The 18,578-nt window shown below is 34.1% G+C and overlaps 1 protein-coding gene across 2 annotated transcripts in view; it reads left to right on the top strand.

Annotated features, from left to right (window-relative positions):
- The window catches only part of LOC118744852 (cartilage oligomeric matrix protein-like), a 54,104-nt gene extending 35,874 nt beyond the window's left edge, over positions 1-18,230 (top strand). Inside the window, exons 9-16 of one of the 2 annotated variants that reach the window (XM_036478227.1) lie at positions 7,257-7,378; positions 15,595-15,801; positions 15,864-15,979; positions 16,035-16,810; positions 16,878-16,975; positions 17,030-17,633; positions 17,693-17,826; positions 17,897-18,230. In XM_036478227.1, the coding sequence (XP_036334120.1) occupies positions 7,257-7,378; positions 15,595-15,801; positions 15,864-15,979; positions 16,035-16,810; positions 16,878-16,975; positions 17,030-17,633; positions 17,693-17,826; positions 17,897-17,967 (2,128 nt within the window). In that variant the 3' untranslated portion in view covers positions 17,968-18,230. Of the gene's footprint in view, positions 1-7,256; positions 7,379-7,790; positions 8,007-15,594; positions 15,802-15,863; positions 15,980-16,034; positions 16,811-16,877; positions 16,976-17,029; positions 17,634-17,692; positions 17,827-17,896 lie in introns of those variants that run through there. The other variant, XM_036478228.1, reaches the window with a different exon arrangement.
- The last annotated feature ends 348 nt before the right edge of the window (positions 18,231-18,578 follow it).

Here is an 18,578-nt window from a genome sequence, read left to right as displayed (position 1 = left end):
AGGAATAAAATGGCAAGCGAAATTATTTAATCACCACTTAAAATAAAAATTATAATTTATTTCGACGCACGAAAGCAAAGCCCACATTGCGTCTGCGCTAAAGGTAATGTATTGTGCTAAGAGTCAAAACTACTATGTTACATTCTGGACTGGTTTGTCAAGAATATTTTAAAGGTATGTGTGGTTTAAAGAATTTTGTTTTTTCTATTTTTGTCATCGTAATTATTCAGTTTGTGACACCGAAAACCTCTGGATATTAATTTTTATTGAAATCAGTTATTCGAAAAAAAAATCCTCTGCCATACTGCATCCATATCGTAATCACTGACTTCGAAAACACCTGGAAACCGAGTTTTATAACATAACATTCTATAATTGAATGCGCCATTTTGAATTTTAAAAATTTAATATCATATTCGTAGTCAATCGTTTAAAAAACCCTTACATACAAAGTTTCATTTCAATCAGTCAAATACACATGATTCTTCCCAATATGCGGCTCAAGACAAAAATGCTATTTTTAATGAAGGGGAAACCGGGGGACGAGTTCTTGATACTTTTACGTTGGATATTTTTCTGGATTTTCGAACTATTGAAGAGAAATTTCTTTACTCGTTGGAGCTTTTGTTATAATTCTAACTAATTAAAAAAAAATCTACACTTTTTCAATTTAAAGGCATTTAAAAAATATATACCTATTATAACCATTCTACAAATTAATAAGTGTATCTGTGTTCGTATGGAATAGTAGCTTATGTCGAAAAGCTGGCTTTAATATAATGCGGCATTCCCTTTATTCTTTGGACGACAAGGAACTTTTTGGTGAGACTTAATAAGACTAGTCGGATCGGATTTCTTTCTTGCACGTTTACTATTTGCTAAAAGTTCTTCAACCGCTTGGTGCCAGTGAGTCATTCGCAATCGTATCTGCGAATGCTGCATTATACTAACGCCAGTCTTTCGACATAAGCTACTATTCCATACGAACGCAGATATTATCAAAAACAATCCCAAAAGTATTTACAAAGTTAAAAGTATTTAAAGTGTTTCCCTGACGCCTCACCATCCACGCTGACAAAACTGTTACTTACTAATAAGAATTAAATGACAAGCGACAATATTTAATCACGACGTAAAAAAAAATTATTTAATTCGACGAACGAAAGAAGAGCCAACTTTGCTCTGGTGCTAAAGCTACTGCGTTGCGTTGAAAGTCAAAATTTCTATGTTAAATTGTAGACTGATTTATAAAAAGTATTTATTTTAAAGTTCTGTGTGATAAGGTTTAGATAATTGTTTTTTATATTTTGTTGTCGTATTAGTCACCTTGTCCTTATGTGTATCGGTTTATAAAAGGCCCTGCTGCTTTCGAATTATATCCAAAGTAATTAAACTTACTTACATTGCTATTTTAATAATTTTTCTCACCACTATTTTATAGGCTTTTATTTTTAATATAAAATTTTTTCGAGAGAAATTAAATATGAATATTTGTAATCAAGGAAAGATGAACCGAGGACATTTAAATCGAAAGTACAATATACGAATCGAGTGTACTCTATTTTTTCAATAAATTAGAGGAACATCTGAATGACACAAAAAGCCTGCGAAATCAGAACGTATTTCTTTAATGAATCTTTATATTTATAAAAGTACAATGTACATACATACATCGTATTTAAACTATTTCATTGCATTTCATTGTTCATTGCAAACCCCCCCCAAGTTTTCCATACATACACTATCACTATTGAAATTATCTCTTCAAGCCTTACTTTGTTTAGCGACAAGCGATCTTCGCTTCGTTGCACATAACGATGCGTATTTAAAAAGGCTAGGCTTGTTGGTTCATAATTAGTGATTAATCTTCAATTATCTTTCTCTTTCCGCACTTCACGTTTTCGTTATTGTTGTTGTATCGCTCAACATGCACATAAAATTACTACGAACATTACGTAGGTGAACTTGTTTACAGACAGGCAAAGTTGATATTGATCAGCAAAAACACCAACACTGGACGCCATAAACTGATTTTCTGTTTTATATTATGTGATCTCCCCGCCAGCTGGTAACATATCGCACACCGTCTTCAAAAGAGTCACAACTCAAAATTCGGAATTTTTGAGATTATGCGCTAAAAATGTACACAGATATTTTATTTAACTTTGAGCAAAAGCTGGAGCAAATTTTTGTTATAATTTGTTAAAACCAACCTAAGGTAAAGTCGCCCTTGCCCATATGATACGAAATAGTTTTTCGCAATTTCTGACAAACTTATTATTTTGAGTTGTGACTCTTTTGAAGACGGCGTGCGATATGTATGTACATATGAATGTATTTATACTCATAAGCATTTGTATGCTTGTACAACCCGCTCAATTGCTTAATTAAGACCTGTAAAATTCTGCAGCTGACTGTTATCACTGTTTGATGAATCTGTATGTAGTTTGCTTGCCCAATGGATATGTATGCATAGTCAAATAGTTTCTTTAAAATAAAATATGACTCTATTGTTAGTATGATAACACTTGTAAAATATTTTCAGAATTTTTAAAAACTTGAACATTAGTTTTTATGTTCATATGTATATATAAACTTATGTAAGTACGTATAAATCTGTTCAAGGTCAAAAGAGTAACTTCGACTTTTAATGGCCGCAAGTGCCTTCATGTGCATTTTTTAATATGCAAGTTATTTATTTTACTTTCTTACACATTTTCCCACGTTGCCTTGCTTTGTATGTTTCTACTTGGCATTGGGCTTATTGCTTGGTTTTTGCGGCAAATCAAAAGCGGTTATCGCTAACGCCTGCAACCCACGCATTATTGTCTTCTATGTACTGGGCTCATGATACCTATGCACTTTGTAGCATATTCAAATCCTTAATACAAACACTTTTTAGATTTTTTGCATATTTATGTACATACATACATATGTTTGAGATAGTCCTCTTTTTAACCTTAAATCTCTGGTATGCCCCAAGGCGTTTTGGTTCCACACATCCCACTTGCATTTTTAATCAGCACGCTGTGCACTTAGCCGTTTGTGCAGTCGCTACTTCGCGCGTACCGTTGAGTTGCGGGCAGATATTGCAGAGGTTTGATGCTGGAAGAATTATGTACATATATGTATGTATCCATAGATAGATACATATGTGAAAAATTAAGCTCCGCAAATAATCATTATTTTTAACAATTCCCCCAAGAAGCTGATCCTCCAAAAAGTTCAGCAAGCATTAGGAGTACACCAACATAATTCCAGTTAGACGAACTACTTTTTGTTTAAGTTATATTGAAAAAGTCAACTGTTAAAATTATTCTGTGAGTTTTATTTATTGAGCGAAAAATATAAACATGTAAAATTTACAAAATTTTATTTTATACAATCTTAAAAGAATTTATGTAATTTTCAAAATTGATCATGCTCTAAAATAAAAATGTTAGTAGTATGAACAATTCCACATACCCTACCCTGCAGGAAAAGTTTCTAACTATAAGTTAACTTGAAGTTGATTAGGAAGGAACCAAAGGTCACTGTGATCTATATATTTTCTTTGAGTAAAGCTAACTATATTTTCTACGATGATGGCCGAAATAGTCAAGGGTGGTTACTTCTGCATTAGATGTCAACTAACTTGTAACTAGTCTGCACAAAATTTAGGGACAGTCTGGCAAAGCACTAGTTCTGCCCTACAAATTTCAGAACTGTCTCTGAACTACTGAAAAAGGGATGCGGAGTTGGACGTTTAAAACTCATATGTTGCTAGTTGCGCTGTCATCAATGTTACTCATTACTGGTCATGTGGAAGCTGACAAAAGATGCAGAAATGTAATATAATATATTTTTTTGTTTTTCTTAGACCCTAAACCTAATAACGAACTATTTTCGTTTATTTAATATGTAACTCTCTACATAGTTTATGGGCAACTGCTACAATATTTCCAAAAAAGTCGTTATTGGTAAACTTATTGTTATTTTTATACATATCTACGTACGCATAAAATTGAATGCAAAATATAAAATTTATTTAAGCTACACTTTAATGCAAAGGTCTACGTACACCATTTCTTTTGAAAATATTCACAATATATTGAGAGTTAAAAATTTTTATTATTTAAATGATCATGCTTAAAATAAAATCATATAAACCGTGTTTTAAAACTTTATACAAAACAAAGTTAAATTTAACGATTTTCCATCAAAATGTTTGACCTTTTAATCAGATAAAAAAAAAAAACAATAAACAAAAGTGGTAAACAATCTCCCTTTGAAATGGGAGTGCTATTAATATGAACGATACTGGACACACGTAAATATATCACTGAGCACCCGAAATGTGTAGTTATGCAGTGATTTTTTTTTTTAATTTCCAATGTTTTTAATTTTAAATATTTTTCCTTAAGTTTTTATTTAAGAACCATTTAAACTCGAATTCCTAACTGTGCTGCTAACTTGGTAGAACTCTAAAAACTGTCTTCAAAATTTCAAAATTTTTAATCAGAGATATTTTTTATAAATATTTCGAGTATTCTGCTTTGTGTCCCATCAAATTTTAGTACAGTAAAGTGTAATCTTGCATCTTCAACGAAAATATTTAAATAGGAGAATACCTTCAAGAGCGTGCGTAAAAAGAGTTACAAAAAATCAGCGCGATTAATTATACTAAAATGTAATGGGCTATAGAACCGCATACTTTTAAACTCTGATTTAAAATATTGAAGTTTTTGTAACAGTTTCTAGAATTCTACTTAATTTCCAACAAAGTTAGAACGTTAATTTACTTGCTTATGTCATAATACTTATGAGCCATCCTTAATTAGAAAATTTACGAAAAATATTTAGCACGAAAATCTTTGTGAATATTCAAAATTCTATATTTCTTATTAGATGCCGGAGAGTCTATGTATTACATTTCAATACATTTAATAAAATTTAATGCTGAGTTATTTTATAACTACAAGTTGGTTTCTTTTTATCAATTTATAATTTTTTCCTGCAGGGTAAAGACTGACACTTTTTTAAAAATTTATATTTAACATATTCCGTTAGGCTGCAAAGGTTACTATGGATGCCTATTCTGACAAATTTTATTCTGACGAGTTCGTCGAAAAAAAAATACTTGTAATGTGAGTGGTTTCTTTGGATCCGAATTGTTCGTCAGAACACTCAAAATGCTGTCAAAATAATTAAACATTCAAATGAGTTAGATTTTTTCTTGCGTCCTGTCGATGAATTTAAAGCTGCTTAGGCTTTGTCTCATGGATACCAATTCCTACCCTTGAATTTGATAACACGAGTTTTTTGGGGTACGAATGATACAAACTATCGCCAAAAATCATTCTCAGAAGAAAAACTATTGAGCACCAACTAAGGTGTTACATACATACATAGATGTTACATTAATTACGTATTATCATTGGTAGATAAAGCACAATATTCGTCAATGGCAGCAGTACGCAACCTTCTGAACAAAAGTTCGTCAGATGGCATTCATAGTAATCGTAGCCTTAGTTTGCTTTCAAATAAAACCCAAAAAATCAAAGCAAAATTTCAAATAGAGACTTTCGAATAGAAGATTACGAAATATAGGAATAGTAGACAATTTTTATTTACATTCATACGTACATATGTATACTAGCGATCAAAACCTAGAGACTGGTATTTTTTTTAATTTTCACAATACTTTTCAAGCGAAAATTTTTGTGTTATCTTTTTAAGAAAATATTGTTCATGCTATGTATAAACACAACCATATTAATGAATGTTTCAAACATCCTGCAAAGTGTAGGAAGTTTCAAAAAATGTTCGTCCAATTTCAGACTTTTTGAATTGAATTTTTACAATATTTTTGGGTATGCAAATCAATTGCGGTGTAGTGGTAAGCAGTGCGCGCTTCCACTCCGTAGCACCTGGGCTCAAGCCGTGGTCAAAGCAACATCGCAAAAAATGTAGAAAAAAGGCTTTTTGTTAACAGCGGTCGCCTCTTGGCAAAACAGCTTCTCATAAAAATACAATCACCATTCGGAGTCGGCGTAAAACTGTAGGCCCCTCCACTTTGTGTGGTGTGACAACATTATAGGAGGAGAAGCTCGGCCAAACATTAACATATTTGTAAGCGCCAATTTCTTATTATTCTTATTAATTATGTATGTATATTGCTCATACAATTTTATTCTAAAAAGTCTATAGTATGTTTGAAGCTGAGAAGAATTTGTTCGTTTTTTTGTTTTTGCTCTCTTTGCATCTACGTCGCGACGGAAAATAAGAACGAAACATTCAAAGATCTCTTTTATGAGTGCTGGAGCGCACATACGAGCCCTGCCACCGTTACAATATAGAAACTGTTTTTGGCGATTTCAATGGCAGAGTGGGCAAGTAGGGGATATTTGCTCCCACTGTCAGAAAATTTAACCACGACGAAACGTCCGATAACGATGAGACTGATCGACTTCGCCGGGGCCCGGAACATCTATTGCTTTTTCTCCTTTTGTTGATCCTCGGCATTTGTATTTGTGCACGCCAAATTTTAAACGTTTAATTTGCTTGGGGTAAAATTTAATAAAAATTACAATTGAAATAAATCTGCGCACTTTTCAAAGTAATGACATGTCCTACTCTACATTATTTACATTATATTTAAAACAGAATTTTGTAATTCAGTATTTTGAAAAGCAGAATTCTGTGTTCCGAATTTTTAGTACCAGAACTTCTCATTCATGGGTTAGCACCTAAACGTAAGGTCAGATGAGAGCTAACAGGGCATTGAGGAAACGGCCTTTAAGAGCTTAGTGCCTATTAAAATATTTATTGTAGAATTAAATCGAAGATACCTTCTATAAAAATTATCGCGTTTTCAATAGAAACCAAGATCTGGTTTTCTTCTATTTACGATGCTTGATTTCTTTTCCTGCTTGCCATATTTCACTTGTTTTTTGTCTTTGCCGCATCCACCTCATATTCACACATGGTGTGTGAAATATCCGAAGTTCATGTGAAAATCGTCTTTCAGCTTATTTGGTCTGTCAAATGGCGCGAAACTATACAACGAACTGATCGGAGCTGCTGCCAAGATAATTTATATTTGCTTGCGCCAACATACACACTGTTGCTGCTTTCGCTGTCAAGCGTGCTAAGCCATAACGCACGTCGCGTAGCAAAACCAAATGGTCCACTACCACAACATTTCATTAAAACTCTTCTCCTTTTTATTTTTGTAGTTTTAATGTTTTTTTTCCGTTGTTCTTTTATTATTGCAGAGGCGTTCAGTGTCACGATACGTTGAATGGAGCTCAGTGTGATGCCTGTCCCATTGGCTATGAAGGTGATGGACGTAGCTGCACCAAACACAATCCCTGTGTGGATGGACCTTGTCCCTCTGGTAAGTAAACTTCAACGCGTTAAATAATGAAGGTATTCACAAGCTTGTTGTTGTTGCGCATGGTTGTTGTTGCTCATCGTTACTTGTACCAACTGTCAATTTATGATTTATTGTATTGGCAAATTTCATACTCGAAAGTCTTTAAAATGGACAATTTGAATTGCCATTCAAGTGGCGGGTCAGCAAGTATTCTCTCATTCACTTTTCACCTGAGGCGAGAAGTTTTTCGACACGGGTGTTAATTGATTTTTTATTTTCTCAAAATTACCACATACTCAGCTTTTTATGGGGCTAACTGCTAATATAACTAGTGCCCATGCCCATGGGTTGAGGCAGATTCACTTTTTAGTAGGCTGACATTTCCGACTTAAAACTAATTTATGTTTTCTCTTCTTTTGTTGTTGTCATACAGGAAACTTTGTAGTGCCAGTCCAAAGTGTTCAACAATATCAGCGCGAAACTAAATACACGCGAAAGTACTCAGCCCAGGCCACTTAAGTCGATGGTCAAATTCTAACTCAATAACATTGGGAATGTGGAACAAAATTTGCTCTGTACACATGCAGAAAATGTTGCACCAAATTAACACAGAAAATGGAAATTATGTATTGAAAAAGTATAATATTAAACATTTAATGTTTCTAAAAATAGTATTTAAAGTTATAATTTATATAAAGCTAATAAAATTTTTACATTACATTTTTATTAAAAAGGCTGTGTGTTTTAATTCAATTTGCTCTATCTTTATATTTTCCATTTTCTGGATTGATTTGGTATGCGGAAAACAATTTTTTTTTTTTAAATCACCTCACATCAAATGGCTTAGACTGCTAATTTACGTTTGGTTAGAATGGGAGTGCGCCTGAAGGGATATACAATTTTCAGGGAACTGACACTAAAGCCGGGAAAGTGGCTCATGCAATTCAACACTATTTGCTTGAATACTCAAATTACACTGCATCACAAATTTTAGTTTGGTTTTTGTTCTCAAGACGCCCTTATCCAATTTCTGTGTAGAATTGCTCGTTAATTCCGAAAATCGGGTTAATTTTTTTTTTCTATTGATATGTTTGAGATATTTTGAATCTACCGTTATTAAGCTCAAAACAAAAAGTGGTTGCACTTCTTCACGTATATCTTGCTAATAAAATTCTCCATAAACTATATTACATCACTTTCCGATAGGACTGATGATAGTTTCTGACAATATAATTATTCATTACATTTTTTGCATAATAAAAACATAGTAAGGTAAAACCGTTCGCTCAACTCGTCGGCCATGATTTTTTTTTTGAAGTTTGCCAAAATTTTAAAATCATATAAACTTGAGAGTAAAAAAAGAAAAATTGTTCAAAGTTGTTGTTGTTTGAGATTGAAAATGAGAATGTGTGTGTGAGTTTGTGTGTAAAATTTTAAAATTAAATTGCTTGCAAACGTCAAGAATTTGAAAAATACCTCTCAGCGGTTCTACCTTCCTATTTTTTTATCATGATTTTTTGTATATTTTTGAATGAAAAGATTAAAAAAAAAAATCAAGCTTTAACAGAAGAAAAATTTAAAAAGTAACAGGTTCTGTGCCAAATTTTTGCATTTGTGCTAAAGCCTGTTCTGTTAAAAAAAAATTACTAATGAAGAAAATCGATGGATAAATAAAGAAGTAAGAGTGGTCAAATTAAAATGCGTAAACACTTTTTGTATGAAATATGAGCAGTAAAGCGTGTTACTCAGGTGTACGTGGCGTATGAGTGACTTTCTTTCCTGTTAATTTTTTACAAAAATCTTTTCGTATTTTCATTTCACCACTCATTACATCTTCATTTATCCCTCGCTTTCCTTCATTAGCAACTTGATTTTTTTGTTGTAAAAGAACAGGCTTTAGCACAAATGCAAAAATTTGGCACAGAACCTGTTACTTTTTAAATTTTTATTCTGTTAAAGTTTTATTTATTTTGTAATTTTTTCATAAAAAAATAAAAAAAAAATGGAATGATAATTATATTGTCAGAAACGAAAAAATAAAAAAAAAACTGGAGTGATTAATTAATTTGTCAGAAATTATAAGTCCTATCGGAATGTGATGCATATACGGTTTATGGAGAATTTTATTAGCTTTAATTTGCCGTATTTTATATTAAGATTGCTAAATTGGTTCGTAAAATATACGTGATTAAAAGGAACCAATTTTGCTTTAAGCTGAATAACGGTGAATTGAAAATATCTGGAAAACGTATCCATAAAAAGAAAATTAACTCGATTTTCGGAATCACCGAGCAATTCTGCAAAGCAATTGGATAGTGGCATTCACAGAACATTTTTGCTGTAAACCAGTGTTATTTGTATAGGTTAATTCGGTAAATTTTTGGACTATTATATATATCGTCGGTGATACTGCAAAACGGTCTACGACAATCAGTTCCCGTGGAACTTAAATGGTATGTCACCTGCAAATCGTTACACTCTCATAAACTCTGTGTTCAAAAGCAATAAACGCTTAAGTCGACTTAAGAAACAATTGTCTTAAGAGCATATATGCTATCGTATTCTGGAAGTACTACTGCAGGCGTATGTCAAATCCTCATCACGGCAGCTGGACTATTAAACAGGCTGCGATAAAAAAAAATAAAAAAACAATCTAAAAGTTCAAAACATTTTTTTTCGCGATTCCATTGTCACGGGTGGGACATTTGTACAGATACAATGTTCTTTCTTGTTTAAATATAAGTATAAAGTATTCGACAATTCCATGTTTTGATAAAGCTAAGCTACACCTAACTGACTATTATATGAGTTATTACAAATTACGACAAAAATTCCAGCTTACTTTTATACGGAAAAAATTGGAGTTATTTCTTCTGTCACGGGTGGGACAAACAAAAAAGAACCTGCTTTTTGGAGCACACATATTTTACGAAAACTTTGCGAATTTATTTCACTTTTCTGTGTGAACTTGATGAGTTATATTAACGCAAGGAACCACGAATACAAACAAAGCAAAAACTACAACAAAAATTATGGCTTTATTATAAAAAACAAAAATGAAATTCCTCTATCACGGGTGGGACAACGTTCGTCACGGTTAGGACACGTACGAATTTTTATATCAAAAGGGGCTTTTAGTGTGGTACATATTAAAGATTAGTTATTAAAAAATATAAAAAGCCAAGTAGGAGTTCAATTCAGTCACAGTTTAACTTAGACTTAGGATAGTGCCTTTTATATAGAAGAAAATGCCTAGCACCGTCAGCCAAAAAAAATATTAAAAATAAAAGCTTATAAAAATCAACGTGATTTCCTAGCGTCTTGAAATGTTCACTTTTACCTACATAAATTCAATGGGCTATAAAACTAGGCACATACCTAGAATTTTTCTAAACACTTTGAACAAAAAGTTCCAATATTTTGGGTGTAATTGTTAGTTTGTTGAATTTTTATAAATTTTGTACGATTTATATGGTATGTAATGTGCTAGACTTTTAACTTTTTAACTTAAAAACTGTCCACAAGGGTATATAGGTAATGGGCGAGTCCGCGTTTCCCCCTTCTCCTCAACAAACAAATAAAGCTTACCAGCGCTGTAAACCTAGCTCTGTCAACTGTACCACACGTACACGGGTGGGACATGCTTCGGTGTTGAATTATTCTTATCTAACTATGTGGAAACGAAAATTCAATTGTGGTAAACATTTGCAATGAATTTCTAACATTATGCAACAAACACGAAACAAAACTTCAAATTCTGTAATTAAATATAACCACTTATAACTTTTTTTGCCAAGGAACTAGACCAATATTGCTTAATAATAACTCATAATATAAATAAAGATCTCACAAAATTAGTATATAACACAATTGTATTAAAAGCAGATGAGCTCTACCATATATTTTTCCTACCAAACACTTGAATCATGAATCGCAAAATATTTGACAGCACTTTCAATACAACCTACTTTAAACTCACCTAAAAAATTTACTTAGAACATGATTTAAAAAAAAGGAAAAAGGTAATAAAAATGCATATAAATTTTTAATTTGTTAATTTTTGTTTGATTAAAGAATTTTATAAACACGATCAGATACAGGTGACAGATTATTTTATCACCGACGATAGGTTAGATCTGATTGGTTCGAGGAGAATATCTACAAATGAACGCTATTCATTTATGTGTTAGTAAAAGGAATCAATAAAAAAAGATTAAAAAAATGTAATCCGGTAATGATACTTTGAGACAACTTAGAGATTACTGCATAGAGGAAATACTATCGATGTTATGTCTGCTGAGTGTTGAAAAATGGGAATTATATTAAAATAAAACGCTATGAAACATTCCCAAAGAGTACACAATACGAACGATACTTTCGGGAACATTTCTAAGAGAACAAGCTTCTGGAATGTTTTGCAAAGAGCAAAACGGGAACAAAAGTCTTAAGAACTTTCTTTCAATTAACAATTTGGGAACTTAAGTCTCAGGAAATTTCAGACAGAGAGCGAAATGGGAACAAATGGAAAGAAGCATAGCATTCCACTAGTTTGTAATGTTTAAATATTAAAACTAATCAACAAAGAACTGAAAGATAATTGTGCAAATAAAGTAAACGAAAGATTTTAGACATGAACTTATCTTGCACAAAAAATGAAACATTGTTCCATAAATGGACGATAAACGATCTGTAAGTTGAAATGATCACACTGAAACGATTTTTCATCCCAATACGAAGACGCCCCTCTTATTCAAATTTTTTTCTCCTTTTGTTCTCTAGCAGAACGTTCCCCATAATTTGGTTCTTATTTATTCCTCCTTAAAAATGTTCTCGATACTTTCTTATTTTGTTCTCATTGGAAACCTTCCGGCAGTTTTATTCTCATTCTGTTATTGCTGAGAACGTTCCCGAGAAAGGAAGCAAGAACACAATTTTTCCCATAGCATTCCACTAGCTTGAAATGTTTAAATATTGAAATTAATCAACAAAGAACTGAAAAATAATTCTGCAAATAAAGTAAACGAAAGATTTAAAACACGAACTCCTTTTGCACAAAATGAAATATTGTTCCATAAATGGACCGTTCCCCTTAACGAAAAACGATCTCACACGGAAACGATTTTCATCCCAACACGCAGACGCCCCTCTTATTCAAATTTTTTTTTCGTTTTGTTCTCTGGCAGAACGTTCCCCAGAGTTTTGTTCCTATTTATTCCTCCTTAAAAATGTTCTCGATACTTTCTTATTTTGTCCTCATTGGAAACCTCCCGGAAGTTTTGCTCTCGTTCTGTTCATGCTGAGAACGTTCCCGAGAACTTTTTTCCCATTTTGTTCTTTGCGGAAACGTTCCCGAACCTTTCTGTTCACTTTGAAACTGCTCACAAAGCTTTTTTCCTATTTGGCTCTTATATGGGAACGTTTTTGATATTAAATTTTTTTCTCTTGCAAAACTAAACCAAAACTGTAACGCGATCTCAATCCCTATTGTAAAGTAATCGTCAATCGTTTTTGATGTTATTTTACGAGTCTGCCAAGCATGCAAGACTTATATCTTCATCTCGAAGGAGGGACCCCTGCCCGACTCAGTATTGACTAAGCGCCACATCAGCTTTAAATGAAACACACCTCATACAACTCAAGCAACTTCGAATTTGAGGACGTAATTTACGGCCACCTGCGGTGTGCCTAGTTTTAAGCCCAGTTTCCGACCAACAAAAAAAAAAAATACAAGTAAAGAAGTATAAGTATCGGCGCAAGTATCAAATATCGTCGTTTCAACTTTCCCTGAACTACCGTTGCATGATAAGTAGGGATGTTAACCCGATTTCAAACGTTTCCGATAATATGCAGAGTTAGACTTAATGATATAATTGAACCTAGTTAGGTTCAAATCGATTAAGTGGTTACCGAGGTACACCTTTGTAGTTATGAAGTGGACGGTGCTACGACCAATTCCTAAAAGTCTATAGCAGTCTTATTTAATGTTAGGAGATTGTTGTAACTATTAACTTGGAGTAAATTAGCGTCCTCATTGAAATATCGGAGTTTTCGTATATCTGAAATTTACCGTTATACGCGAAGCAAGAGTAATTTTAGTCCGATTTGAACAATTTTCAACAAATTGCTTTTTCGTACCAAGGTTATTAAGTGCACCGAGTTTGGTAGAAATTGATAAATCGGTTACCGAGATACACAGTTGTGGTCATAAGTGGGTGGGCCACGCCCATTTTTCAAAAATTTATAATATTCTAATTTTATGCTAGCTGATTATTGCAATCATCGATTTTAAGTGAATTAGCTCCAGTAGTTCTGATTTATAGTGTTTGTGTAAATTACCGTTATATGGCAGGTGGGCATGGTTATTACCTAATTTCAAAGATTTTGAACAGACTTCTTAGCTAGACCCTACCCAAGCGTCGTACCGAGTTTGTTAGGGATTGGTGAAGCCGCTGCTGAGATACAGAATTTCATCATAAGTGGGCGCTGCCACGCCCATTTTCCAAAAATTTCATAATAAGATTATTTTTTACCATAATTCTACTCTACATACTATTTTTTTTGAACAATTTGCATCGAATTTTTACTGAAATATCGCAGTTTTTGCATTTTTCGAAAATATCGTTATGTGGGAAGTGGGCGTGGTTACAGACCGATTTCGCCCATTTTCAATACCAACCTAGCATAGATAAAGGGCAACCTGCACACCAAATTTCGTTGAGATATCTCATTTTTTGCTCGAGTTATCATGTACACGGACGGACAGACAGACATGGCTTAATCGACTCCTGTTTTCATTCAGATCGTTTATGTCTACATTTGTCTATATCTATCTGGATTCGTCTGGGCTGTTACAAACAACCGTTATGCGAAAAAACTCAATACACAATTATGAAGATAAAGAAGCGAACATATTAATCCCCAAAATTTTCCATTCAGCTTCTTTCTGAAAACTATCTGCGAATAAAGTGAAGAGACAATTAATTCTATTTTTCGCTGGCAGCTGATCTTGTGACCGGCAAAATTACAAATAAATTTATTCTCGTCGAATTTCGTCAACAAGCTTTTCCTTTGCTTCCGACGAAGTTTACTCAGCGTTTTGACTGTTCATAATTTTACCTTTGGCTTTTGCGATTGAAAAAAAACAGCAACGTTAAAATGGCACAGCAACAGATAAAAAATTTTGCAATTTACTATTTTAGGAGCACGGTTAGGTTAGGGTTGAGAAGTAAAACGAAACATTTTTACGGTTTCGGAAAAGGGATCACGCCAGATATGTGTTCTAAAACCTTAAAGAAGCAGATTACTGATAAGTAAGGCCCGGATTTTTATGCACTAAAAATCTTAATTATGCATTAAAAACAAACAAAATATGCATAAAGACTTCTAGCATTTGTTCTTCATCTTTTAACTTCTAATGCCACGAAATAATCAAATTTAATTAAATATATATCTAAAATTTTAAAATGTGCATTAAAAAATTAAGCACTTAAAGTAAAATGTAAAAAATTCTTTTATAATAATATAAGAATACATATTTTTTTCCATACTTTTTTTAATTTGCTTAGTTCTTTTAACTTTTAATGCCACGAAAAACACAAATTTAATTAAATATATATTCAAAATTTTAAAATAAGGATTCAAAAATTAAGCACTTAAAGTAAAAAGTAAAAAATTCAATAACAATAATATAAAAATAAAATTTTTTCCATATTTTTTTAATTTGCTTAGTTCTTTAAAATTATAGTTGAAAGTTAAAGCTTTCCTTATTTATTATTTATTATAATACTTCTAACAAGAAGCTGTAGTTTGCATTGTTATAGGCAAACCGTGCTTCAATCCAACTCGAAGCTATTGCTCTTTTCGCCTTCAACATTGAAGAATCCTAAATTAATTTTCGACGAAATCGGTACCTCTTAGTTGCCTGGAATCATCAAATGCTCTTGCGATTGTGGACTGATTCGTCCGTTCTAGACAAACGGCGTTTAATAAAAACATGCAATTAAATATGATTTTTGCCAAAATATGCCCATATATGCATTTAGGTCAAAATATGTAAGAATATAGACTAACAAATCGATGTCACCTTAACACAAAACTCTTGATTGATACGACTTACCAAAAAAATTATGTAAATGCATAGAAATCAGGGCCCTACTAATAAGTAATTGAAATGAAATCCACAAAATTTAATCCCTCTTTGCTTTCCATTACTTTTATTATCGCATGTGTGTATGTAGGTGTAGAGTGCGTTGAAATGGACTTTCCTCCCTACTTCCATTGCATACCTTGTCTACCCGGTACTCATCTAAACGGCACCAAATGTCGAGACATCAACGAATGCGACCTTTACCATCCTTGCGATCCGAAAACAGAGTGTATCAATTTGAATCCTGGGTTTCGATGTGAACCTTGCCCACTAGGCTTCGACGGAATTCATGGTAGAGGTGAGTGACCCGTCACAATTATTTTAAGCACTACTTTTATCTCTAGTCGACGCATTTTTCAGGCTTCTACTCCGAATATATTGGACCCGATTTTCGCAAGCAAACCTGCAATGATATTGACGAGTGTTCGAAAGGATTGGCTAATTGCCATGCGTATTCGGTTTGCGTAAATACGATTGTAAGATTCTTCTGCAAATATTAACGACTTTATCTGATAAAATAATTTTTTGTAGGGATCATACCAGTGCAAGTGTGTTGATGGGTATTTCTCCAATGGCACCAGCATTTGCTTACCTACATCAGACATGTGTCCAGACGGTACTATTTGCGATCACAATGCCTATTGTCATCTCGCAGATAACTTCAAGTACACTTGCAAGTGCAATGTCGGTTGGGCTGGTAATGGCTTCATCTGTGGCCGCGATCGAGATTTGGACGGATGGGTCGATTTTGACTTAAATTGCGCTGATATACGGTGCAGACGCGACAATTGTCCCGATTTGCCAAATTCCGGGCAGGAAGATGCAGACAATGATGGTATAGGAGATGGTTGTGACGATGATGCTGATGGAGATGGCGAGAAGAATGACCAAGACAACTGCCCTTTTGATTATAATGACAATCAGTCAGACTCGGACCATGATGGCGTCGGAGATGCCTGCGACAATTGTCCGTTTGTGCCGAATCGGAAGCAATTGGATTCGGATCGCGATGGCATGGGCAACGATTGCGACGACGACATCGATAACGATAATATTGCGAATATGTACGACAACTGCCCAACTATGCCGAACCCAAATCAGTCCGACGGGGACAACGACGGTATCGGTGACGCCTGCGATAACTGTCCGACAATACCAAATCCATCGCAGGAGGACAGAGATAACGATCTGGTAGGAGATGCATGTGACTCGGATATTGATGGAGATGACGATGGCATACAGGACAGCGAAGATAACTGCAACTCTATAAGCAATTCAGATCAATTGGATACGGATGGAGATGGAATGTAGGTCTTTGCCGAGATTTTGCACGAACGAGTTCTTTTTTAATTGTTTTTAATAACTTTTTTGTAGAGGAGACGCTTGTGATGATGACATGGATGGAGATGGGGTTCCAAATCATCGCGACAATTGCCCGCTGGTCAGGAATCCCGATCAAACAGATTTAAATCGTATGTTTCTGGACTTATCGCTTTAAGTGTATTATAATTAACTTTTACAACCAGGCAATGGAAAAGGTGACATTTGCGAGTACGATGAGGATGAGGACGGCACACCCAACTTCATTGATAACTGTCCGAACAACTCAATGATATATTCAACTGACTTCCGCACAATCCGTTCGGTAATACTCGATCCCGAGGGTGATGCGCAGCGCGATCCCAATTGGGAAGTGCATGCTAATGGCTCTGAGATTGTTCAAACTCTCAACAGCGATCCAGGCTTGGTGGTTGGACACGATGCTTTTGGTGGTGTGGATTTTGAAGGCACATTCTACGTCAACGATGACACAGATGACGATTATGTTGGTTTCATATTTAGCTATCAAAGCAACCGCAAGTTCTATGTAGTGATGTGGAAGAAAGCCGCACAAACTTATTGGGAATCAACGCCTTTCCGTGCTTCATCAGAACCTGGTATACAAATCAAGTTGGTCGACAGCATCACTGGACCTGGCTCAATGTTGCGTAATAGCCTTTGGCATTCGGGCGATACACCGGATCAAGTCAAGCTGCTGTGGAAGGATCCATTGAATGTGGGTTGGAAGGAGAAGACTTCCTATCGCTGGTCGCTGGTGCATCGACCGGCTATAGGTTTGATTCGCTTGAGGTAAACAGTTATCTCTGTCCCATGGTTTCCCAAAGCTCAAAACATTATTAAAATTTCAGAATGTACGAAGGCGAACATTTAGTCTTGGACTCACACAATGTGTACGATTCCACGTTAAAAGGAGGACGCCTCGGAGTTTTCTGTTTCTCACAAGAGATGATTATTTGGTCGGATTTGATATATAAATGCAACAGTACGTAGTGTATTTTCTCTCAGATTTCAACCACTTTAAATTATTATTATTTTTTTAATATCATTTAAAGCGCGTGTTCCGGGTCTCATTTACAATGAATTACCACATACACTGAAGCAGAGAGTGGAAGTGGACAGATAGGTGCTGCGTTTGGTGAAAAATATGTCAAGATCATAGACGTGCTAATGTTGGACTTATTTGTGCTTTGATGTTAGTAAATACTCTATTGCTTTGTTGAACGTATGTATTATTACTGGCACCTTATATGCATGTACCATTAGTACTCGGATGTCCTTTTTCTAATACTCCGATAACTGAAAATATTTTTTATGTTACAATAGGTCACAATGTAAGTTAAGAAGATGACTAAATAAATTATTAAATACTTTTTTTATAAAATACTAAAACCGTATAACAGCTACTTTTTTATTTTCAAAGATTGCTTAAATTTTTTGTTAGCAGGACGAATCTTGAAACATTTTTCAGTTATCCCTTTTGGAATTGGGTTGAGAGAGAGAGAGACGGTTTGTCTCGAAATCAAAAGGCAGAGAAGAGATCAGTTCCAAACTATAAATGTTTGTATGTATAATCTTATCACCTTTTCGGAGGAATCCAACCAACATCCACAAGTTTTTTTATCACTATATGAAATCAATGACTGGTATTCGTCGTCTCCGTCTATCGAAAAAAGGTTGCTCTTCTTCATCTTGATTAGCGCTGTATGAGCTTAACCGATTTTGATCTGCCCCTGC

This window comes from Rhagoletis pomonella, unplaced genomic scaffold (genome assembly GCF_013731165.1).
Source record: "Rhagoletis pomonella isolate Grant_MI unplaced genomic scaffold, Rhpom_1.0 Rhpom_scaffold_00008, whole genome shotgun sequence".
Taxonomy (NCBI): Eukaryota; Metazoa; Arthropoda; class Insecta; order Diptera; family Tephritidae; genus Rhagoletis; species Rhagoletis pomonella.
This window is presented reverse-complemented; position numbering and strand designations above follow the sequence as displayed.